At 51.4% G+C, this 25509-nt stretch overlaps 1 protein-coding gene across 23 annotated transcripts in view; it reads left to right on the top strand.

Annotated features, from left to right (window-relative positions):
* The window catches only part of LOC105072482 (partitioning defective 3 homolog), a 536087-nt gene that overhangs the window by 77479 nt on the left and 433099 nt on the right, over nt 1–25509 (top strand). For 22 of the 23 annotated variants that reach the window (XM_074358260.1, XM_074358265.1, XM_074358259.1 and 19 more), the window contains exon 2: nt 1884–1985. The exons of the other annotated variant lie outside the window; for it this stretch is intronic. In XM_074358260.1, coding sequence (XP_074214361.1) covers nt 1884–1985 — 102 coding nt within the window. The remainder of the gene's footprint in view (nt 1–1883; nt 1986–25509) is intronic. 23 annotated transcript variants of the gene reach the window in all.

Raw genomic sequence — 25509 nt, 5'->3', positions numbered from 1 at the left:
TTTAACCATTACTGTGCAAGAAAATACGAATTTTAGAATTTATGCATTTTTAATAACTGTACATTGTAAGTTAACACTTCTTTTTTTTTCTTTTTGGATATATGTATTTAATTAAAATATAGTTGATTTACAGTGTTGTGTTAGCTTCAGGTGTACAGCCAAGTGATTCAGTTACAGATACATGTCTATTTTTTTATTCTTTTCCATTATGGGCTATCACAAGATATTGAATGTAGTTCCCTGTGCTACACAGTAGGACCCTGTGGTTTATCTATTTTATATACAGTAGTGTGTGTCTGCTCATCCCAGACTTCTAGTTTATCCCTCCCCCGCCCCCTTCCCGTTTGGTAACCATGAGTTTGTTTTCTGTGTGAGTCTCATTTTTGTTTTGTAGATAAAGTTTATTTGTATTTTTTAAAAGATTCCACATATAAGTGATATTATATGATATTTGTCTTTTTCTGTCTGACTTACGTCACTTAGTATGATGATCTCCAGGTCCATCCATGTTGCTGCAAATGGCATTATTTTATTTTTTATGGCTGAGTTGTATTCCATTGTATAAGTATACCAGATCTTTATCCAGTCATCTGTCAGCATTTAGGTTGCTTCCATGTCCTGGCCATTGTGAATAGTGCTGCTGTGAACATTGGGGTGCAGGTGTTTTTTCGAATTAGAATTTTCATTTTTTCTGGATATATGCCCAGGAGTGGGATTGCTGGATTATATGGTAACCTTGTTTTTAGTTTTTTAAGTTCGCCATAGTGGCTGCACCAGTTTACATCCCACCAGCAATGAGGGAGGATTCTCTCTTGGAGGCTTCGTAAGGGTCCGGATTCCCCAGCCCCAGCCCTGGAAGGTCTGAGTCGGCGGATCTGGGGGAGGGTCCAGATCCTGTGTTTTAACTGTCCTTCACCTTTGCCTCCTCAGTCCCAGCCTTCCCTTAAAGAAAGAGCTGTACCAAACACCGCTGATCAGGTGGGGAAAATGGAGTGTTGAAACTTGGCTTGAACTTTTTATCAGTAATTCTGTGCTGTGGACAGTTCAGGAGCTCACGGTGAAAGACAGTTCAGGGTGTTTTCATTTGGGTACGAATGGGAGAGGTTGTAGAAGCTTGAAAACAACTATGTTCTCTCAGACAATTTTAGGGCCTGGCTTTATGTTCTAGTGTGTGTGTGCATGTGTGCATATGCACGTACGTGAGCATGCACGCAGACCCAGACACCCAAGCAGACGTGTGTGACGTTTAGAATGAAGTCCCTTTGTCTTCCTTCCCCCAGCCCCACTCCCCGTTGGGAATAACAGGTGCCGGTTTTGGGGTGTATTTGGGGGTATGTCTGTGGGCATATGTCCTCTTTACAGAAACGGACTCAGCGCATTTGTGCTCGTGTCAGCGCTCTTCTGTGTCCGTGTGCTTAGATGTGTTTGTAGTGATGGCTTTGCGCCACCATGGCAGGCAGCCTTCTTTTCTTCAGACGGGCTGGGACGTGAGGTTTTCAGATGTGTCGTATATGCTGCCTGCTTGTTAGAATGTCTCAGTAGATTGGATTGGGAGGATTGAGGATTCCATACTGGACAGTGGGGACCCCTGCACACTTCAGAGAGGTCAGTGTTCCGTGCGCAGCGAGGGTGCTGGTTTCCGTGGTTTCTGTCATAACGGTGAATCAGCGTCTGAGCCAAAGGGACGTGCGAGCACCAGTGACCCGTCCTACAGAGAGGAAGCCGGACCCAGCCAGGGAGGGGCCCCTGCACGTTCAGCCCAGCGCGTCGCTGCTGATGGGGTCTGGTCCTGTCTGCGGCAGGAAGTCACCCCAGTTGGCTGTTGTGTGCCCTTTGCTGCTGATGCTGACTTGCTGTGTTCGACGTTTCTGTTCCTTTCACAGGATCCAAACTACTGGATACAGGTGCACCGGCTGGAACACGGGGATGGAGGGATTCTCGACCTCGACGACATCCTGTGTGACGTGGCCGACGATAAAGACAGAGTGAGTCCCAGGGCAGGCGCTGCCCTGAGTGCATTTTGTGCAGACTGGGGAGGGTGCGGGGCGGGTGGGGCACTCTCCTTCCTGTTTCAGACACACGTAGAAGAGCATGTGGGCCACTCACACCAGCGTGTCTGTTACGAGCCTCGTGAATCTTCAGCACCCTGAACCCAGGGCACAATGATTTTTTTGGTGCCTCGGACTTAATTCTAAGTTTTGGTAAGTTAAAATTGCAACGTTTTAAATGGAAATACCTTTAAGAGGTTTCCATGCTGTTCCCCCTTTATTTTAGCCACATGTAATGTCTCTTGACAACGCGGGCCATCACAGTGATGACTGTTTCCACAGGCAACATGCGGGGTCTCTGCTCTGAGCCCAATGCTGGCCTTGGGGGTGCTGCCCGGCTGTACCCCAGTGTCCTCCCGTGGGCAGGGCTCTCAGGAAGCTCCCTTCCCTCCGGGGCTCCTCTCAGGTGCTGACACACTGCAGCTCCATCTTCACTGGCCCGCAGCAACCTTCGGTCTGTCCTCTTGGATGGGGAGGTGGGGGAGTGACCCAGAGCAGGTGGGGGTCTGGGTCCCGGGCTCTGCGGGGAGAGGTCAGTGGGTTAGGAGCCCTGGCTGGTGAGGAGCTGCGGCCCTCGAGTTAGACTTGAAGTGAAATGACGCAGCGGGGGTGTGGGGCTGGCGGAATGTCCTCATCTGTTCATCGCAGCCAGGTGTAGCCCAGGGTGGGCTTCCACCATGGGGTTGAGGAAGGTAGATCAGCTGGCAGGCACCGTTTGTCCCCCCGGGGGCTCCCGGACCCCTGGGCCGGGGGCCTGTGCTGCTGGGCTCTGTTCACGCCAGCCCTCCTGACGGTCAGCGCAGGGCCAGCCTCAGAACTGGCGGGTGTCTCGTGTTTTCTGGAAATCCTGTGGAAAAGGAAGGCTCTCAGGTCGCAAGTATTGCGAAGTTCGTGGATGTTTGATTTCCATCCCGCTGCCGTGGCCGGGAGCACGCAGGTCAGACGTGGGACTCTCGTGCCCTCTGTCCCCTCTGCTCTTTGTCCCGGGCCCCGCGTCCTTGTCCTGCGGTCCCCGGGGAGAGTACCATCCAGAGCCTTGAATGGTAGTTCCGTGCGGTTCGGCTCCAAAGCCTGGGCAGCCTGGGAGGTTTCTGAAGCGCTGAGCCGGGTGTCCTTCCCTGAATGTCCTTCCCCGGGTGTCCTCCCCGGCCCTGGCGCCGGAAGAGGCGGGTGAACATTGTGCTGCTGTTCCCCCCGCCTCCCCCTTTTCTCTTTTTTGGTTGTTTTTCGCTTCTACAAAAATAGCAGGGCCTCCTTGACAGAGAAGGAGGGGTCACCCGCGGCCCCGCTGCCTCGGCCTCGGGTGTCCTGACGCTTTCTTACTTCAGACACACACACTCTTCCTCTTAAACACAACGGCCTGTTCTTTGGAGCTGATTGTAAATCTGCTTCCACGTGTCTTGACGGCGGCTGTGCCGACATGGCTGCCCCGAGTCTCGTTCATGGCCTGACGTGCCCTCGCTGGCCCTGTTTTGGGTTCTCAGGTTTTGTGGCGGAAGCTGAGAGACCCTGGGAGCGTCCCCTGCACTCAGCTGTCTCCCTCCGGTTTCCTTTCTGAGCACAGACTTAGGGGCTCCCCTCCCCCGGCGCGACCCTGCTTTGCTCTGTCTTCCGTCTGAGTAAGTGGAGTGGATGTAAATGGGCTCTGAGGTGCCTCTGTGCCGTGCCCCCTCACCTGCGGTGTGGTCCTGGGCCTCGGTTGCCGTGGGAGTGGGGTGTCCCCGGCCTGGGAGCTCTGAGCTGAGCGGACCCCTGTGTCCGGCAGCACGCGGCGGGGTGGCAGGTTTATATGGCACAGGGAACGCTCCCCCCCCCGCGCCCCCGTCCGCGCCCTACTCCGGACGCTGCTCGTGTGGAGATGCGGGTGCTCAGCGATGGGCGTCAGCAGGGCCTTTAAGGCTGGGCGGAGGCTTCCCGACAGCGCAGGTATGGCTGCCCTAGGGGGCATCACATGCACTCTGTGGCTGCTGGTTCTGCGAGCCTCAGTCGGGTCGCGGTGGTCGCTGTCCTTGTTTGGATTTGGGGGTGACTTGTTACTCAGCAACTGAGAATAGCACACCCTTCTCCACCAGGGGGACCATTAGATCACGTAAAAGCCTAGGATAAGGCAGACTGTGCGACCTCAAACAGCTGCCATTAAAACTGTAGAAAACTTACTAAGAAGCGTTTTAGATTTTATATCCTCAAGTGACTTTTGATGATGGTCATCCACACTTTCTGGAATCTTTTGCTGTGTGTCCTGTACAAGGTAAAACATCTTGTAACCTTAATAATCTTTAAAATCTTCTCCAGGAAGGCTTTAAAGATTAGTAAGTGAAATAGGATTTTAGGCAGTTTTATATCATGTAAATTAAATTCAGTTAAAAAAAAAAAAAGCCAGCGGGTCCACTGGCCACTGACTGAAACAGCATAGTCAGCCTCCACCTGCTCACTCTCCCAGTGGGTGGGTCTGTTTCCTCAGCTGACACTCACCAAGTCACGGAGCCCTGCGGTGTTCCCACGGTGCATCCAGCCCCCCTCACTGCGGCTGTACTGTGAGACCCCCGAGCGCTGGGCTGGGTCTGGTCTCAGTTTCTCCCTGGCTAGTTCTTCCTGATCTGTCATTTGCCGTCAGGGAGCACCCTCAGCTCCCGGGAACTCCTAGCCTTCCTGGGGCCCCTCTGGGCACCACGGCCGACTTAGAGAAGACAGCAAACACGGGGCTTCACCTCTCCCCGCGGGCCGGCACTGGGACTGACGGTGAGGCGGTGACCGGGGGTCTCAAGTGCACCTGAGCGGCACGTAGAGTTGGGGGACGGTCAGCAGGAAGGGTCCCTTCCCGCTCTCACCACTGCCTTCCCTTCTGCCTCTGGTGCTGCAGGTGACTTAAATGTGGTGTCAGGCACTTCCTTTGTCACACTTGGGTGCAATTTTGTTTTGACCAAGAGCAGTGTCATGTGCGTTCTGTTCTGGCGCTGGCCTTGTGAGACGCCTTCTTGTCTGTCCCGCCCTGCAGGGGAGGGGCCGGAGGAGGGCAGTGGGCACCACCCAGGGACACACTGTGTGTTTAGAGCGCGGCCAGGCGCGGAGGGGCTGTGCGGAGACTGGCAGCTGCTGCTTGCTGGGCAGAACCCAGGATTCTCTGGGGACCGTCTGGCCCGGGTCCTCACGTAGGAGAAAGTTGAGAAAAAGAAACTTGTAAAATGTGCTGGGGTTTGGGCAGGTGGCCCCTGGCACATGTCGGTCAGAGCCCAGCCTTCCCGCTTGCCTTCCCCGTCGCCCTCGCGACCCGACCGCCGTTGCTTTGTGCCCCTTCTGCGTTAATGACACCACTGCCCGTCAGATGTTTCCTGTTAGTGTTTGCAAATGTGTTGTTACGAATTTTGCTTTTGAAATGCACGCATGGCGGGACTTTGAGGTAAGAGACGTGCGTTAATTTTAAAGATTCACAGTTTGATCCTGTCTCAGGTGTTTCTCATTACCTGTGTGTAACGTGTGAAGCGTTACCGTGCTTGATTTGGCATCAAGTCCTAAACAGTAACCCGCGTCCGGCAGGGCGGTGCTTCCCTGTTGGTAGAAACCAGGCCCGAGTGTGCTGTGTCGGGGCTTCTGCGCCCTGGCTCCGGATGACGGATGACGGGGGAGAAGCCCCGGGGTGCTGGCGCCGGGGGCAGTCCCGGGAGCGGCCGTCCTCACATATTCTTTGTATCTGGAGTAAGGGCCGTTCAGGTGAGCTTATCTGGTGATAATGAAAGGGGTTCTTAAAGCGTGAATAGACCCTGCTCTGTTAAGAAATGGATTGCTGCTTAAATTACAGTAAGCTTATAAGTGACAGAAATCTAATTTTAATTTCTTTTGAGGCTCTCTGTTTCTCCTTATTTAATACATGATCATGTATGTGCCTGATAAGAGAAAGTTTTGAGATTTGAATTCCTTTGTTATCGAAACAAAAACAGTAAATTGTAGCATCATTTGAATTGTTTGTAGAAAGTCCACATCCCGGAGGGGAGGATACAGGCCCGTGGTAGTGTGTGTGCTTAGCATGCGTGAGGTCCTGGGTTCAGTCCCCAGTACCTCCACCAAAAACAAACAAAAAAGTCCATATTCTGAGGGTAGAGGTGGGGGGAGTTCCTGAATAACTTCTTTTTCATGCCCTCCTCCTTTTTCGGGGGAGGAATTAATTTCTTGCTGAGGAATTGGTTCAGAGACAGAATCTGTCGCTATTCTATTTTTTTTTTTAAGAGCGTTCTTACTTATGCCCTTAAATGTGAATAGAATTTTCAAAGATGCCAAATTCCCCTTAATCCTGAATACATAAAATCTTAAAATCAAATTGGGTATGTTGTGGAAAAAAAAACAGGAAAGAACTGCAGGAAAATTAATGCACTGGGGCCCATTTTGCATGTCGTCAGGGATACCAGTTTGTTGACATTACACGTCGTGCCTTCCTGAAAATTGACAAATGTGAAAACACACGTGCATGGACGGGGGGAGACCTCTGATACCAAGTAGGTGACAGTTGTGTTTTGCTCCTGACAAATTCAAGCAAGTTATGTGTTAGTGGAAAGTAGTAATAACTGAGATGACTGTGTCCTTATTTCAAGTGGATTCTTTTAGTTGTTACAAAATATGTAAACATGTAAAATTAATTTGAATTCAGTGTTTTACATGCAAAAAAAGGTATGGATTGCAGGCTGGGGGTTCCAGAAGTGTGTGCGGTAGGGTGCAGCACTGGGTGCTTTTTCCAAATTAAAAGTGGTTGCGTGAGGTAAGATGGATCACGACGTTGCTGGGGTTTTCACGGCGACCAGCGTGTTGGTGTGAGTTTTACTCCTCAGGCAGGTTAGTCATGGAATCTCTGTTCCTTGCCTTCTCTTGAGGTGAATGGGTGCAGCTGTGGGAACCGAGCTTTTAAAGCGGCCGTCCTCGCCTTTCCGTCTTGGGGAAATGTGCCTCTTAAAGAAACACCGCTTTCTGAAATTATTCCCCACCACATAGCCTGTCTGTTTACAGAGAAACGTGACAGTGGAATGCTTGTGAGAAATACTTCCCTTGCCTTAATCCAAAGGAATAAGGTATTTGTGTGTAAAGACACCACCCACTGTCTTTTGATGGATGTTTGAGGTTGAGATTGACGGGAATAGGTGAGTTAAAGCTGCAGTGTTGACTGGAGCTAAGTGCCTGTCCCGTTATTGAGCAGAGAGAAGGTTTTCAAGCCAGGGCGCCCGGATAGTAATCATAATTTGTACTGCAGCGCGTGCAATAACTTCCTTTGAAAGACAGCAAGACTTTAGGTCTTTTCAGAACCTTTAGTTAACTTAGGCAACTTGCTGAGCACCTGTGGTGTGCCAGGCCCTGTATTTAGTGTGCTGAGCCGGAGTAGACTTGGTCCCTGCCTTCTTGGGGCTGACGGTCTATTGTGAGAGTCAGAAAGACTGACAGATAATGGTTCTGCACGGGGGGTGGTCCAGTGAAGGTGACCAAGTCCCTTGCCCAGGACAGCCAGCTGAGGACAGGGGTGCTGGGTGATCAGAGTGACATTTGGGAAGCATCCCCAGCCGAGTGTGAAGCATGAAGGGGCCCCCGGAGGCCAGTGCACGGACTCCGTGGGAGGTGGGGAGTGGGTCTGGGTGGTCTGACTGTGGGTAAGTCTGACTGTGGGGCCATCCCCCAGACGGGGGTGCTGGGGGTTGGGGGACTGGGTGACTTGGGACCCGATGGGAGATGAGGATTTAGTCCTGACTCCGGTCAGTTTGGGTGCCTTGGAAGTGTCAGCTAGGCAGTTGGATATTTGGAACTGAAGGGCAGATAAATGTGTGAATTTGTTTAAAAAAATCAGGTTAAAACGACATTCAAAATGTCTAATTTTAGTGGAAATAATTACATTGTATATGGTTTAAGGGATAGTCTGAAGCAGTTATCTCAGGCAGGCGCACGTGAGTGGCTGGGGGTTTTGTTGCTGTCTGGGGTTTTGATTTCTCCATAGTTCTCCTTCTGCCTAATTCCAGCGTGAGGCGAGCCCCGGGCAGCCCTAAGTGCAGGTTAGAGCAGAAGCATCCCCTTTGTCGTCAGTGTGGACCGGCACAGGGAGGGAATAAGTCAGAGAGTTTGGTAACTTGGAGTAGTTTGTGTGGACCTCATTTAACTGGATGGCTTGATGAATTTCCTCCTAAATGGATTTATTTCAGTTACGTTCTAACGAAGAAAACATCTAAATGCCAAGCAGAGCCCTAAATAGCTAATGAATCCGAAGGGGTTATCTCCCAGCACTTCAGCATCTTACGGGCACTGGTTTGCCCAAGCGCATCAGTGGGGTGGGGGGCAGGGAGCAGGGCCGAGAGTGTCGCAGAGGTGGGGGTGGGGAGGGGTGTCGGAGGGAACAGAAAAGGGGGCTGGCTCCGCACGGCTGCTCGGAAGCAGCAGAACTTGGATGGTGGGGCAGCCTCTCTGGGGGAGCAGGGAGGACTTGGCTCCCCAGGGCCGCCCGGGGAGCCTGGGGGGGCATCTGCCACGTTGGCTGTGGGCTGGGGCTGCACGCTGCTTCCCTGTTGCTTCCTCAGCGAGGGGCCTCTGCGGGGGAGCTGAGGGGCCAGGCTGCCTGAGTCTGAGTCGTGGCTGCAGGACTCCTTGCTCTTCTGAGCTCTGGCTTCTCTCTCTCACCTCAGTTTTCCCATCTCTAAATGGAGCATAATGACTGTGCCCACCTGACAAGGGCATGTTAAGTTGAAACCTGAGAACTTGTGTTGAGTCCCCAGAAACGGTCATCACTGTCCTCATCCTTAAATTCGGCTAACCATTCTCTGAATACCATTTTCTGCTGATTTAAAAACAAATAATCCAGGCTATCTTAGGTATTTGTTTTATAAAATAAATTTCTGTAGATAATTCATTTTCGTTTGGTTGTTTTTACATTGCTGCCAATTTGAAGACAGCTTGGTGCATAGCAGGTGCTCAGGCATAGCTGATGGAAGAAGCAGGTTATTCTCTGCATCTTGCGAAGCTGAGGCTCCTGGTGCACCGTTGGACTGTGTATGTTTTCTGAACCAGAAAGGAAGCAAAGGCCCCAGTTTTGAGTTTTAGTGTTTGGGAGCCAACAAGAACCATATCATTAAACAATAAGCCAAACCAACGCGAAACTAAGCTCTTGGCGTTAAAAGCAAAGGCAACAAAAAGCAAAGATAAACAAACGGGACCACATCGAATCAGGCGGTTCTGCTCAGCAAAGGAGAAGGCGGCTACGGAGTGGGAGGAAATGTTCGGAACCACATACCTGACAAGGGGTGATGTCCAGAGTGTATGAAGAACTCAGAGACTGAAACAGCCAGACAATCAGATCAAGTAATGGGCTGAGGAACTGAACAGACACTTTTCCAGAGAAGACGTACAGAATGGCCACACAGAAGCAGTGTGCTCAGCATCGCTGACCTTCAGGAAAACACAAACCACACCCACAGTATCACTTCACACCCGTCAGCTCGGCTGTTGTTGGAAGCCAGACGAGTGTCGGCGAGGATGTGGCGGGAGGGAGCCTTGTGACTGTGGCTGGGGATTTAAGTTGGTGCAGCCTCTGTGGGGAAGAGTATGTAAGTTTCTTGAAAAATCAAAGCTAGAGCTACCATCGGGTCCAGCAATCCCACTTCTGGGTGTTTATCCAAAGAAAATGGTCACTGTCTTGAACAGGCGTCTGCAGCCCCACGTTCACTGCAGTGCTGCCCACAACAGCCGAGATTCGGACACAAGCCAGGCGTCCATCCACGGTGAACAGATAAAGGACGCACACAGACACAGGAACATTCAGCCACAAGGAGGAAGGAAACCCTGTCATCTGTGACAACGTGGATGGACACCTGGCTTGGTGGACATCATGCGAAGTGCGGTAAGTCAGACAGAGATGTACTATGCGATCTCACTTACGTGTGGAGACTGGAGACACCAAGCCCACAGAAACAGACGATAGTGCTGGTGACCAGGGCTGAGCGGTGGGGGAAAAGGGTGGTGTTGGTTAAAGGGTGCAGATTTAAGATGATTAAGTTTTGGGGGTGGGATGGACAGCCTGGAGATTATAGTTAGTGATACTGTGTTACAAGTTTGAAAGTTGCTCACAAGAAACATGGTAATTATGTGATGTGTGCAGTGTTAGCTAATACAAAGGTGGTAATCATTTTGCAATATAATTAGTGCATCAGGTCAATACTTTGTACACCTTAAACTTACACAATGTTGTGTGTCTCAAAGCTGCTGGGAAGGGGAGGCCTTGTTTACAGTTTAAGAGTATTTTTTGGTCAACAATGACAATTCTCCAGAAAAAAGAGCATGTCTCAGAGCAGGTGCCCCAGAATGAATGCTGTGCAAGGCTGTTTGTTTCATCATAGTTTTCATCTTTTAAAATGTTTACCCCACGTTTTCCCTTCTCTCATATCTTGAGTGAAGTGTATGAAATACACTTGTTCACTTGTAGAAGCGACATCATGACAAAAGGGAGAAGGAGGAAGGTAGAGGAGGGTAGATAGTGTCTTCTGAATAATTTTGGAGAAGTAATTATAAATGGTGGAGAAGGACGTTCTGTTTATTCATTCACAGCATTACTCATAAAGGGTAGAAGCCACATAGGAAGTGGCAGGTTTTCATTCTCCTGGATTTTATAGTAAAAGAGTGGAAAAGAGGAGGAGTCTGCACCCCTCTGATCCTCCTGTGTTAAGTCAGCCAGTGAGACTGGAGCCTCACGCACTGCACCTCTGTACCCACCCAGTGAGACGGGTGGATGGGAGGGTCCCCATTTTGAAAAGAGGGAGGATGGATGTGCCGTCTGCCCCGCACACCTTCTCATTTCTCCAGGCGCCTGCCGGGCCCCAGGTCACCGACCCTGCCTGTTGGCGGGGGTTGGAGGAGGAAGAAGTTAGTTTGGCCAATAAGACGTGTCGGTTTTGCCTACTGAGTTTCACTTTGTTAGATTACTTGTACGTAATCTTCTTGTGTGAGTGTTCGTTAAAATGCCAGGAGCTTAGTGTGAAGTGTAATTGCATCACAAGCATGTTTACTGGTGCCCCACGTTCATGCAGGCTGAAATTACAGCGTCTGTCTAAGCAGGGGCTAGGCAGGCCTTACGGATGCACTCCTTCCTTCCTTCCTTCCTCCCATCCCAGTCAGCGACACCCTGGAGAAGCAGCTGGAGGTGCCCAGGGTATGTGGGGGGTGGTCCTCATCTCTCAGAGCTCTCCTTGCAGCGTGGGAAGCAGATGTGAAGGCAGCGAGTCTGGGATGTGGTGGAGCATCGGCGTGGGGTGGTACTTCCGTCTGGGTGGGAAGGACAGCTCTCCGGAGGAGACGGGGCTGGATTTCAGGGCACGACAAGGAGCCAGACCTGGAAACAGCTGGAGGCAGAGGGAGCAGCTCGCGCAGCAACTGACGTGGAAAAAAGGCTGAGGCTGAGGTGTTCGTGGACCCACAGAGGGCGGGTGTGGCTGGGCTGCGAGGCTGCTGGGAGAGGGGAGGTGGGGGGGCTGTGGAGGAAGGGGATATTGAAGACTGCATTAAAGCTACTTGAGATTTGCTGCTAAATGTGGTAAAAAGCCATTTCCCTGTCAGACTGAGACGTGACATGATGAGACGTATCTTTAGAAGACTGCGTGGGGAAGAATGCTTCGTAGATGGGCGAGGTGGGGAAAGGCTGCTGTCCAGTGACGAGATGACGGCGGGCGAGCCTGCAGCCAATGTGGGGGATGTGACTGGGGTGGAGACCTGTTTCGGAGCTGGAGCGTCCAGGGTCTCAGGCCGCGAGGAATGAGGGCAGAGAAGGCACTGAGAGTGACTTGCAGTGTCTGCGCTGGAGGAGCTGGGGTGAAATGGAGCCGCCTCCTCGTTTGAGTTGAAGACTTGAGGAGTGGAGTAAGGATGGGGGCCGGGAGTCAGGTCCCCTTCCTGTGGAGACATTGGACTGGTTTTGCAATGCCTTTGAGACGTCCGAGCAGGTGTCGAGTAGGTCCTTGGACCTGTAATTCTGAAGCTCAAGGGAAAACTTAGAGTCGGACGTAGGAATGTGGAAATCACTATGGTAAAGAATAATAGTGTTTAAAAGCATGTGACAAGTAGTGTTTCCACATGGCCGCAATTTGCAGTCATTCTGACCTAATAGTCCTCTTTATCGCTTCCTCCAATGGTGCACACACTCGCCTTAATACTTTCCTTGACTGTGATGGAAAATGCGAGTACATTTTAGTTAGGAAATTAGTGTAAAACCTGCCAGAGGAACTCCTTAAGTTCTCCTGAATCAGAGCATTTGAATGAGAGTGACATGAGGTTAGATTCCGAGGAAAACAGCCAGGTATAAAAGGCTGTAATGAGCCAACTCAGGGGGACCCCTCCCTGACGCGAGGCGGCCATCATATTATTTCAGGATCTGCACGGACAGTCACCCGGGAGGCCTGAGGAATCCGAGTGTGGTTGGCAGGCCCCCGACTGCCCGGAGAGCGTTCGCTCATGTAGAGCAGCGAGGGCACCAGTGTGACATGGGATACTCACCTGCATGGGGGGACCGGACCCCGTGGGGGTGCCCGGTGTGCTGCTGCTCCCCTGCAGAATGCCAGGCAGCCCTTCATTTTTACGGGGGCAAATGGTGACTGTCCTCAGGCGGCCTTTGTTTGCAGTCACGTGTGGTATGAGCAGAGGTTTCTGTTCTGGGAACTTGAGACCCCCTAGTGGCGGTTCCTGTTCTGTGTCAGTGTCATTTTCTTTAGCTTGGACGTGTTTATTGGATTTCTAGCTGGAGCTGGAGGTACTGCAGAGAGCAGGGAAAGCTTGGCTTAAGGATCCTCCGTGAACCAGGAAGATGACAGTGCCAGCAGAGTCGTTTCATCTGAGACAGTCTTGTTCCATGTTCTAAAATTTGGTTATTTCTCTCATCCCTTTTTTTCTTAGTGTAATTTAAAGTAGTCCCAAGCAAGCAGCGTGCCGTCTGCAGGTGGGGTGCCCAGGCTGGGTGGGTGAGGAGGGTGCCCCCTCCCAGACCAGACGTGCGTGTCCTCCCTGGCAGGTCTGACCGCCCGCCTCCCGGAAAAGCCATCTAAGTCAAGACGGTCCCCCTGCAGCCGATGAAGCTGAGCCCTGCCTCGTCCAGCGCTGTCCCCTTTGAGGCCCCTGTGTGCATTACTGATCAGCCAGACACTCTGATGTCGGCTAGCGTTGGGTTATGTAGTTTCCGCAGTTACGTGGTTTCTTTAATGATTTATGTGTGCGTTTTGAAAAAAATAACAATGATATGCCACTTGTTAAAAAAATAAACGGGACTGTGAGCTAAATTTAAAAATACTACCTTGACCAGACTACCTGTCAGTCTTGGGTTAGGCGGGGTGTGTCCTAAAGCGGTGGGTCTGGTGGGTCTCGTACTGGAAATGCCGTGGGTGTTAATCGTGCTGTGAGTGTTCTCAGTGCTCAGTACTCACTGGAAACCTAGTTCTCTGACGTCTCCTGGTCCCTCCTCACGCTCAGCCGCGCGCGGTTAGACCTGAGACAAGGGAAGGGCCACACAGCACCTTCTCCTTTCCCGGGCAGAGGACCAGTGGTGCGGACTCCTTTCATTTTTCTTGTGAGTGTCTTGTCCTTCACTTTCCTGAGTGAAAGCATTTGAGCTTCGATCCATCTACGTCTTACTCACTGGAAAGAGAGAATGTTCACAGAGCTTAGCAAACCATCCTGCTAATAAGTAAACGGGCTCGGCTTTGCAGGAGGGGCTGCGTCTGATCCTGCCCGGGAGCCGGCTGTCTGTTCTGACAAGGGGCGAGTTAGGCGTCTTTGAACCTGACGTGTTGACTCTCAGCCTGCCGACTCCGCAGCGTGTGAGCACCCTGCTCACCCCGACAGCCCCCCGGCTGCTGCGCCGGTGAAGGGCGTTTTCCCTTGGTGCTGAGGGCTGGCCTCTGGCCTCCCTGCGCTGCCCGGCGTGCTTGTGTCCAGGGACGGGTACCTACGTGCAAGGGGCTCTGCCCCCCACTTGCCGCCCGTTCCCAGTCTCTTGCCCTTTTCTAGAAGACTGAGCCAGACACAGGCTGTGCAGTCTCGTCTGGGGGGCTCTTGACCCGGGGATCACTTGAGAATGTCATCCGTTTTGGAGCCCGAGTCCCCGTGGACGTTGCCTTTCTCCTGGGTTGTGATGGCAAGACAGATGGACCGGGAAACGTGCGAAGAGGTGTTACTCTTTTCTGGAACTTCTCGGAAGGATTCAGTGAAGGCGCCGAGATTTTCAAGGTCATCGAACCTGAAAAGAGCCACTTCAGGAACCAGCAGAAGGCAGGTTGGTGCAGGGTTCTCACCTTCAGGGTTCCTTTGATGCTGAAAGTAGTTGACATTTTTGGAAAAGTTTCTCGATTAATTTGAACATTCTTTTGAAGTTTCCAAAGCATATAGATTTTTCTGCGCTGTCATTTGCTTTGTGGATGTTTATTCTTTACTTGTGTGTACATGTGTTCCTTTGTTACGTGGATTTAAATTACTCACTGTCACGACACACAGTTGTGATGTTATCAGGAGATTCCGGCTCCTGTGGTGAACTCCTGAGTTCTCGGAAGACGTTGTTGTAATGAGGGCCCTCGTGTTACTCGAGCATCTCACCGAAGAGACTTCATTGACTTCTGTGCTTAAACAAAATGGTAGAATAAAAGCAAATTAGAGTTTCTCTCATTTCGTAGGAATGCTGTTCCATAGGACTGTGTGGGATTCAAACTTTTTTTTCTAAAAAATACTTGGAGCCCAGTGCATGGAAATATAGGTGATAGGAAGCCGCTCTGGCTGTGTACTTTCTTGTTGTTTTGTTTTACTATGTGTTGAGTGTGTAACTTGAGGCTGTTCAAATAGCGTGTCTTTTAATAGCATTGTCTGTTAGAAATGAAAAGATTCCTTTTCTTAGTGTTAATATTTTTGGAGCTAGTTTTCAGTTACCAAGCAACAATAATTGGTAACAAGGAAACTAACATCCCAAATAAAATGTGATTTTTTCCCCCTTTATCATTGATCTTTGGACAAGTGCCATGGGTTGTGTGCGCCCCCAGTGGTCTTTTGGTGGAATGGCTGTTTGGGCTCCACTGAGAAGTAGCCGTGGTCTCTGAGCCACTGATAGGGGAACGGTTGTGTTTTCTGCATCACAGATACGTGCTTCAGAACTACTTTCTCCATGTAACTCAGCTCCAGCTCAGATACATGGTGTTTTCCTGGTAGTTGATGAGTGATGTGTGTGGGGGAACGTCTCTCAGTGGTTTGTAGAATTGGACGCTGTCATCACTGCTCCGCTGTGGTCCTCACGTGTCTGCTAAAGCTTGAGTGATTTTGACTTCACCTTCTCCCCCTTCTTTTCCTTATTATCGTGGAGAACGTTGACATATCAGAAAAAATCAAATCACTAATCTGTTTCCTCTGGCAGAAATCGCAGCCATAATAGATGTTTGTTGGTTAAGAATTCTCGGCAGTCTTGAATTTTTCCAGTGTGACGGTGTTTATGTGCAGGTCAGTGTAATCTGAGTCAAGGGCACAGAGTAAAACATGTTTTTAAGAAATTAAACCTTCTAGAAAACACAGAAAATAATGCCAAAATGAACGAGGAAATTAAGGATGCTGATTCAATAGGCGGAATCTTTTCTCTTCCCCCTGGAAGAAGCGTGGGGTTTAAAACCCTACTTGAAGCTGAGGGTGGGGGCCCGTGTTGGCGTTGAGGTTGAGAATTTAAATGTGAGCACCTGTATTGTCATTCCAGATTCCATGGCTTTGTTTATCAAAGTAGGGTGTGTCCCTTGAGTTCTCTGCCAGAATCCAATTGTTTAATTAAATTCTGCTGAGCATTTCTAACTTCCTGCCCTAAACTGCCTGGAATGGCTTGTGGGTCCAGCGGTGGGGGTAACAGTGAAGGTGCACCGCTCCCCTAAACTTGCCCTTCGGTGGCTAAGCTCCGAGCCATCGGGTGCAGTGAGATCACTTTCCGCATTAAGGGGTAGACGTGGTCTCTGGGAGGGTGTGGGGCACATTGGCTGTGTAGCTGAAGAGCTCAGTTAGGCTCCTGCCTCCAGGTCCTGGGCCATTTTGTGTGTGACACTCTTGACAAAGAAAGGCACTTTTTTTTTTTCCTTCAAGGAAGACACATCCCTCCTCAGAGCCTTGTCTCTCTGCTGGGAGCCAGCGTGTCACATGTAAGCAGCCTCATAGTTTCGTTTTTATACATCACTGCTTGAGGAAATGTTCCCATAGGAAATACGTTTCAAAATCAAGGTTTTGTTTGCTTTTGTGGGGTAGGGGTGATGGTTGGAATAGGAGTGTAATGTCACCCCTGAGAGTTGTCAGGAGAATTAAGATCGTGTATTAAGTGGGAAAAAACCAAGAGAAGCAGAAATGTCACGTGCTACACAGTTTGCTGGGCTCACGGGGGAGAGCATTCAGTTAAAGTGTGCGGTTGAAGAGTCTGCCTCAGCAAAACAGCAGTCTTGGAAGTAGATGGATGGAATTCGTGCGTCAGGGTGTGTGCAGGGCCCAGCACGTGCGTGTCAGCCATTTACCCCAGTACTGCCGCTGTGTCACCCACGTGTCCCTGTGTCTGTGCGACGCCTGTGTCTTGATCAGATGGGAAGTCACAGTCTAGCCGTGGAAGTCAGCAGAGTGGCAGGCACATCCTGACGGTGAAAGGACAGAGACGCTAAGTCAGAAAGGTGGGCGGTCTTCTAATTCAACAAAGACAAGCCTTCAGAACTGTAATTTGCACAGACTCCGTGTGCCTGCTCAGCGGCCTTCCTTTTTAAGTGGAGCAGGCACAGCTCAAAGCCAAGCTGCTCGGTCCTGCGGGGCCCGAGGGGCCTGGTTTTGAACTCTTGTTAATGGTCCTCGGGTACAAAGTAAAGGGAATCGGGTGGGCTTTGTATTCAAACACTAGGAATTTGTAGTATCTGGTGTGTGCGTGTGGGTGTGCACGTGTGTGTGCGCAGGTGGGATGCTAAGGCATCTGTCGTAGGCTTTTCCATGTTCTGACTGAGCTGCATGTGGAAGGACCACCGTGCAGCGAAGCCCAGCCCTGTGCACACACGTGGGTTTTCACCCCTGGAGCCCCGTGCGTGCCCACGTGTGTTTTCACACAAGGCGTTCTCTGCTCCGTGGACGGGGCCAGTTCTCATCAGCGAGAGCCTGCGGCCACATCCAGGGTGGTTCCAAGCACAGCACTGTTTGTCGTGAGCCGCTGAAACACATGTTCTTGTGAAGTGCTTGTTAGGAAGCTCCCGAAGAACTTGTGACGAGTTAGGGACCTGTAACACTTCTCCTGTTTCATAAAGTGTAACCACTTTTTTTTCTTTTTGAGAGAGAGAACGACTTCGCAGGTAGGATGTGTACATGTGGATGACTTGGGAAAGTGTATTTTCCCTTCGTTACCAGAATGGTTTCCTAATCGCAACAGAAGAGACAGTGTTGCCGCCAACGTCACCGAGATGGGAGGAGCGTGTTCCTGGCAGGTTCTGTGACGTTGCTTTGCTGCGTCTGTTTCACAAAGTGTCATCACATTGTGTTTCCTCTTACTCTTGTGTTGCCAGAGTTGTACGTTCTTGCTTTTTTCACAACCTCAGTTAATGAGACGCTTCTAAACTTAAAAACACTTCATATTTTCAAGAGTAGCTTCTGTATTTTTTAAATTTGAGCCTAGCTTCTCCCTGTGTCACCAGGTGAGCGTGTGCAGAGCGTAGTCCTCTAAGGATCAGTTTAAAAAGTACAAACCCTCAGTATTTGCTCCCCTCAAGTTATTCTAGGGCAAATACAGGTTTCTTCCAAAAACACACCGTCAGCAGATGGAGGGGTTTCTGACTTGGATTGAAACAAGCTTTCCTTAGTTATTTCTGGGGACATTTTTGTTGGGAATTAGGGGTTAACTGCACTCCTCAGTCTCCTCCGACACTGAGTTGTAAGATGGTTTGGTCTGACATGGCAGCCAGGTTAAAGTGGGCTGAGATGGTTTTGACTCTTAAGAGTAGGTCCATCCACGTTTTGCTTTCTGTTTGTTCTGTGAGCGGGAGGTAATTAGGTTGGGTTGTATTTGGAGGCGGTGCTGGGGATGGAGCCCAGGACCTCGTGCCTGCTGAGCTCGCGCCCCACTGCTTGGCTACACCCTCCCGCCGGAACAGGTGAATCCAGAGCCTTCAATGGTTACCATCAAAGGGGAGTGGGGTGCATGCAGGCGGAGTGCGTGGCGGGAGTGCTGATGACATTCGCCGTCCTCGAGGTGGCAGAAAGGCTGCTGAACAGTTCTTGAGAAGGAAGCACGGCCGGGGTCTCTGCCTTTATCCCTGTTCTGCATCTGTACTGGAGTCACGGTCTCCCCGCACCAGAGTGACCCCAGCTACAGGCGCCAGCTGCGGAGTCAGGAGGGAGGACAGGTGCAGGGCGCGAGCCGGAGGGTTGGTGCGCGTCCTTCGGGAAGCGGCTGTGCGCGTAGGGGGTGCGGTTCACACCGTGGTGTGTTGGTTGCACCTGTTCCCCGTGGGGAACTGGCTCTACTGGGTTACAGAGGGTGACTGTTGCCGCGTGGGGCCACACAGCTGCGTGGCCAGAGTGCCTTGGTGCTCAGCTGGTGGCACATTCCTGGTTTACCTTTTTGGGCTGTGAACTAAGTGTGCTGTAGTTTGTGTTAATTTGTGCTCTAAACGCCTTCAGTTTTGTGCTTGATCATAAGGGTGGGTGAGAAAGGACGATCCGTGCGTCAGGAACAGCTCTGGCGGAGGCGCAGAGGTGGACCCTGCGAATCAGACGCACGTGAGTAAACCCAGGCTTCTGCTTTCAGTGACGTATCCATTTTCAGCTTGTAGCTTTTAAGCCACGGAACGTGTTGTTTCTGAAACCCATGGCCTGTGCCCGCGTCCCCCAGGAGGGCTGCGCCGGCTTTCCTGTGATGGCTGGAACAGTGGACGTTCGCTCCTGAAGAACCAGTTGTCTCTGACTTGGAAACACACACGGTTGTGTTTTGGCAAGCATGTTCCTTTTCCGTTTCTCCTAGCCCGCGTTTCAGTGTGTCTTGCAGCATTGTACGGTGACATCAGCCCTTAGTTTTAAATTTTTTCTTGAGTTTACTTTTCATATGGATTTTGAACTACATATTACTAAGATGCGTGTAGTAAACAATTTCATTAGTTTTTTAGCACGGTATTCTAAGCATCAAGCACCAAGCAAGTTTTTATGTTTTAAGACATTGTTTGAACCTTGTGGAGGAGGTAGGTGCATCGCTGGAGGAAGCTGGTTTTAAATCCGTCTTCTTTAGAGGTTTGACCTACGTGAATCACTTAATTTTTCCTTGCTGAAACTGGCATTTTTGTACAATTCGGATATCTGTTTTTACATCTGAGTTCCCTGATTCACAACTATTTCTTCAGCACAAGAAGCAGTGGCCTGGCTTTATCACGTGTCTTACCCTTTCAGGGGAGCCGAGACTGTAAGAAAGGAGGTCTGGAGACGGAGCCCAGGCGGCTGTCTGACGCCTGTGAGATGCAGCCTGAACGCTCCTGGGTTGTCCGGTTTATTGCCGTATAGCTGCTCATGACGTTCTCTTACTGTTTCTCTGTGCACACTGGGTGCGTCCAGCAGGACTGGCCCGGAAACGGGAGCCCCGGTCTGTCCCATGTCACCGCGTGTCAGCGCTGTCGTGCTTGCAATCATCTACTGCTAGTGTTTCTCAAATACGCCAGACACAAAATCATCTTAAGTCATCGTGTATTTTCAGAGCCCAAGGCTGTCCGACGTCCTCGGGTCACGTCGTCGCAGCTCCGTGATGACTGAGGTGACAGCACCGCATCCCCACAGTGTCAGGCTGCTGGTGGCGCAGCCGCCGTGAGTGCTGGTGACCCGCCGCTGGCCTCCCCACTGCCCTTGCTCTCGGTGTTGACCGTTGTGTTCTGGGAAACTGGGCTGACACCCAGGGCACAGCCCATTCTTGAGGCATTAAATTCTAGCTACTGACCTGTTGGCATCACGTTGACAGAAAGGTTGCTTCCGCCGGCTGGTTGGCCCTCGATGGTGGCCGTGTTTTGTTCTTGGGTTTCCAAAGCAATTTCTCAGCCTGTATGTCGAGAGTCCTGGGCTGGCTGTTTGTAACCCAGTGGGGGGAGTTTCTGAGAGCTTGGGAGCAGACGTTTATGTTGTTGAGGGCGGGGAGTCTGGATGCACATAAGAGTGTGATTTCAGATTAGGTCCAAGGAAGGTCTGCTTCAGAACTCCAGTCTTTAGTTTCCGGAACCCTCAGTCCCCTGCTACGTGTGCGAGTCTGCCTGCCCCGCGTCCTGCCTCGAGGATGAAGGGAAGGCAGGCAGCACACCCAGGGGCGGAAGAACAGATGAGGAGGCCTCCGTGCGCAGACGGCTCGGGGCCAGCAGACAGGCTGAGAGTCCAATGGTCAGTCGTCCTGCAGCGCCACCTAGAGTCTGGCGCCGACGCTGGACTGGCTCCCGAGCATGGCTCTTAGACACGTTGTGTTGTGCTGGGAACTGCGAGTAACAGAGCTGCGGCTTCTTGCTACTTGAGTGGCTGCGTGGTCAGCATTCACTGCATGAATACACATGCGAGGGTTTTCAGCGATGCACCTTCTGTGCTTGAGCTGGGCTTTTTTGGAGGATCGGCTTTTACTTAGACATAAACTAGGTGGTTCGTGAGAATCCCTCTTGCAGTATGACCACCGTCTAGCTTGTTTGAGTGGCCGTACCTGTACTGAGGAACACGTGCTAGAAATCTTTACTGTAAACAACGTGCACAGATTGTACTGACACAGGAGACGTCTCCAGGCAGGCTTTCCTTGTTACTTGCAGCTGTGCTTTCGCTCACGTTGTCCCCGTTCGGTAGGATGCTGTTCCAGGAAGGTGCTTATTCCTCCTTTTGGGCCGTCGTCCACCTGAAAACAGGCACAAACACTTACATAATTGACGAAGCAGTTCTGAACCGTCTGCAGATTTGGCATAAACCATTACAGAGAGGAGGACAGAGTGTGCCTGAGGCCCTGGAATGAGGAGAGAAGGTATTTAGCATCTTGCAAGGAAAGACCTGCTTGGGGTGACCCTCTTCGTAGCCTTGTCTGGAATGACGGATGCTGTGGCCGCTAATTTGACTAAGAAAAAGGTTTTGATTGCATTTGCTCTTGGTACAGACTTGACATGAATATATTAGAAGCACTCTTTCTGGGGAAAAAGGGGAAAGTTTTTGAGATGAATGGAATGACACAGTGTCTTTAAACGTGTGCCATGCCTCGCACCCTTCATGCGCAGGGGCGGGTGCGGGGTCACACCCCAGAGCCCGACCCCTGTGCTCCGGGTGCCGTTTGTCACATCAGCTTTTGCCCATGGTCGGTACCTGGAGGTCTGGGGAGCGAGGAAGCTGACCGTGGGGCAGAAGGGCCAGCAGCGCTCTCCACCGCTCTGAGATGTCAGTGAGTGTGGACACGTGGGGACGCCGTGCCCTGCCTGCTGGTCCCAGGGGCTGCATCTGACACCCTCCCACCCCCGGGCTGTGGGATCTTTGGAGCAGGGGTACCATGGGGAACCTTCGTGCAGCTCCGATAGCCCCAGATGCCCCTGTCCCCGTGGGAAGGGCTGAGCTGAAGCTCAGGGGCTCCTGTCCGGGTGTCTCCTTGCACCGCAGCAAAGGCCCCCGTCCCTGACTCTGCTCCGCTGTGGCGTGACGGCTCTCGCTGTGTGGTCCCTCCCTCCTGCTGTGAACGCAGTAGGGGCCTGTGGACCATAACCCAGGCCCAGTTCGGGCTGCAGATGAGTAAGTAGATGGTTCCAGTTTTTTCGTTCTTCTTGATTCTGTGCGAAGATGAGGCGTAACAGCTGTGACTTTCTGTCCGAAGCTCCACAGAACAGAGGTTTGCCCCCGAGTCTCCGCTCAGACGCGGCCGACCTGGCGGTCCCCTCCTCCCGCAGACGCGAGCAGTTCGGGAAAAGCGGCAGGACCGTCATCAGGCCTGCTCAGTGCAGAAGCTCCCTCTGGTGCCTTGTGGTGGTCCCCGGTCCCCGACCTGCTCGCGGGCTTCAGGGTGTTTGTGGTGGGCTGTGCTTCCTAATGTGCTGTCGCTTTGTTAGTTACGGAAGCGTGAGCCTCATCGGCGTGACGTGCGTCTTTTCTGCCCCTCGTTTATCAGGTGGAGTAATTTTAGCTTCAATTCAAAAGTAGTTTCTGACTTGAGGTTCCCGGTAGGTCCTGAAGGGCTGCGTTCTGTATAAGGGTGAAAAGTTCTATTCTGCAAAATCCCCTCACTGTTTCCACCAGTCCAGGTGGCTGTCATCGGAGCCCTTCTGCCTCACGTAAAAAGTGGCTCCGGTAGGTAGTTTAATACGTGAAAGAATGCCTGCTGTGGGTTCAGCTTCTAGAAGTTGCCCTTGTTTGTTTATTTTGAAGTGGAGTTGATTTGCAGCGTCCTGTTAGTTTCTGGTGTACAGCGTGGCGATTCAGTCGTGCACACGTATTTCACATTCTTTTCCATTTTAGGTTATTACAACATAGTGAGTGTAGTTCCCTGTGCAGTACAGTGGGACCTTGCTGGTCATCTGCTTTATATACAGTATGTTTTAATTTTATCTTTTAGTTCGAGTGTCGTCGATGAACAGTGTCGTGTTTCTGGGGCACAGCGTCATGACTCAGTTATACACGGATACGCGTTCTTCTCCTTTGTAGGTTACTGCAAGGTATTGACTGCAGCTCCCAGGGCTGTACAGCGGGGCCTTGCTGTTTATCTAGTTTATACACAGTGGTGTGTCTGCTAAAAGTCACACTTGTTTACATTCCTCTTTCCTGAGGTCAGCAGGGGCTGCCCTTCGGGCCAGCATGGACTGTGAGGGGCGGACTGGGACGCAGCATCAGGCAGCACAAGAGCGGCTTAGAACTCCGCAGCGGGACGCGGAGCCTCCGTGTCGTGTTGACAGTTCTTCAGCCTGGACGCAGCTGAGCGCAGGTTGTGTGGGTGACACCCGCCGTGTGCTGTGGTGGCTGCACCGGACTGCTGTCTCAGGCGGGTCTCAGGTGGGCCTCGCAGATGTCTGTCCGTATGTTCACTGCTGTGCATTCTGGGCAGTGAGGGGACGACAGACGTGATCCTCACAGGCAGTCGTTCTGCCCAGCTGGGCTGTGCCTCTCAGCTGCAGTGCCTGGGTGGGGGGACCCCATAACCACGGTGCCCGTGTGGCCCTGAGCACGGTCGTGACATCTGACAGCTCCCCGTGCCTAAAATGTACTTCGTGTTCAAAACCTTTATTCTCAACTTAAAATCATCTATCTTTAGAGAAAAGTAAACAGTGCAGGCATTTATGTAGATACCGTGTGTGGTTCAGCTGGACTTCTGTCCTGTGATAAGCCTTAATTAAAACAAGGACCCTCAGAAATTAGTTTCAAATTTGGAATTGAACAAAAAAGAGTTTTTTATAATGATACGACTTTTAAGCACTGGAAGGAACTTCAGAAATAATTTTTAGCGGGTTCCCTCCTCGGGGGAGGAAGCACAGGCCGGGGTGATGTGTGGCTTCTTGTTGGCGACGAGCCTGCCCCGGGCGCAGGGTCTCCCGGTCCCGGCTCCCTCACATCCATCTCCTTTTCAGACCAAGCCAGTGCTCATGTGTGCTCTTGTTTTGCATGAAATCTTTCCATTAGAGTGGATTTTGTGGGTAGAGTCTCGCCATAAAGTAGTACACGTTAGATAACAAATACTTTGAAAATAATATCCTATGTAAATTCAGCACTTACCTGCGCCAGGGACGGCCATAAGGACTCCTTGCGTTTTACCAAACGTGACAGTCCCCTCCGCGAGTGGGTTCTGGTACCTTCTCCATTTCACAGATGAGGGAACCGAGGCGTGGGGATGCATCCAGGACAAGCTGCGTCTGCCTGCCCAGCGCGCCTTTCGCCCCACACGCTGCTCCCTGTCTGGGTGCTGGGGGACCCCGGGAGGGCAGGCCGGGGAAGTGGCACCTGCTTGCTCTTGGTGGCTTGTGCTCCTGCCAGCACTGCCCAGCGTGCCCTTCCGCGGCGGCTGAGTCTAGTTCTCAGCTGTTTTTTTGGTGGCCCCAGAAGCAGCTTCACCAGGCTCCCAGGAGGTGTCCACAGCCAAGCTCCTGTCCCAGGTTCCAGCACTAGCCCTGCCGAGTGCTTCCTCTGCTCCTAGGGACCAGACCCCCGCCCAGGCCCTGCTGGTGCAGGAGGGCCTTCTGCCCAGTGCCCAGTGCCTGCGTCCCAGCCCCTGCACGCAGCGCCCTCTGCTCCCGGGGCTGGGTACCTGCTGCCGGGACCCTCCTCCAAGGCTCTGCTCCACCCCCACCCCACCTCCCATCCCGTGTCCCCAGCTCCACGCCCCCCTGGTTCCCTGGTTCCCCGTGTTCTCTGTGGTGATGCCTGTTTTCCTTACTGGACCCTGACTGTACTTTCAGCATGTATCAAGTAATATTCAAGATCAAGCAAATTAGATAATAAAATAATTTTGGCGAGTTTACTGTAAGTAATACTGTAATCTAATAATCTGATTATGAATTAGTACTAGTGCATATTTGCACATATTTACCAAAGGGTATAAATGCCAAACAATCTTTTAAAAAATGGAATGATTTCTTTATTAAGCTCCAAAAATGTTAAAATGAAGCTGAAAGAAGGCAGGAGTTGGCCCCATGAAGTAATTAGTAAAATTTACAGCTGTTGGGAACACTGCTTATCCGTTTAGAATAAACAAGTGTCAGCTGATTTTCATGCACTTCAAGTGGACTTTTTTTTTGAAAATAATTTTTTTATCAAATGAATGCCTAAAATCCTTTTTTCTCATCCCAGTTTAAGGAAGCGTAAACAGTGTGTGGGAGTGTCCGTGTTCCTCGTTCTGGCTTTTCTTATTTGTGCTTCTGCCAAGGATCCAAAAGACCTGGTCGCTGTTGCACAGGTTTAGGGTCAGAGTTTGCATCAAAGCATAAGTCCTTCCAGAGTGTGGCACGTGCTGCTCCCGCAGGCACAGTTGTAAGTGTTTAACGCGAGGCTGTTTCCTCCCCGCGTGTTGACATCGAGCGTCTCGCACGCCTCCGCTGTGCGCTTTTGCAATTTTTATGTGGCATCTGTTCCCCGACCCCAGAGCACTAGCGAGGCCGGAATCCAGATCACAGTCGGGACAGCGGGGAGGTGCCCCTGTCTGCTTCTGACTCCTCCCGCGTCTTGAGTTATCGCTCACAACGCAGACTCACTCCCAGTTCCCAGCGTGTGCGTAGTTAGTGGAAGAGACCATCTCAGGAGGCTCGGCAGCCACAAGTAGGTCACCATCACCAGATGCGTAATCACTGTCACTGGGAAGCATTTGGAAGTACCTGGTGAGCCCTCTAACAGCGTAACAGCAAGCAAACCCCTCTGGATTTTGATGATTGGTCCTTTTGTGTTGAACGGTGATTAAAGTGACTGTGGGCACAGCTCTGGAACCTTCCTCTGAACGTCTTTATCCAGAAGAGGCGATGGTCACCCTGCACTCGGTATG

This window comes from Camelus bactrianus, chromosome 35, assembly GCF_048773025.1.
Source record: "Camelus bactrianus isolate YW-2024 breed Bactrian camel chromosome 35, ASM4877302v1, whole genome shotgun sequence".
NCBI classification, from domain to species: domain Eukaryota; kingdom Metazoa; phylum Chordata; class Mammalia; order Artiodactyla; family Camelidae; genus Camelus; species Camelus bactrianus.
The sequence above is the reverse complement of the archived record's forward strand: the minus strand, read 5'-3'. Positions and strand labels throughout refer to the sequence as shown.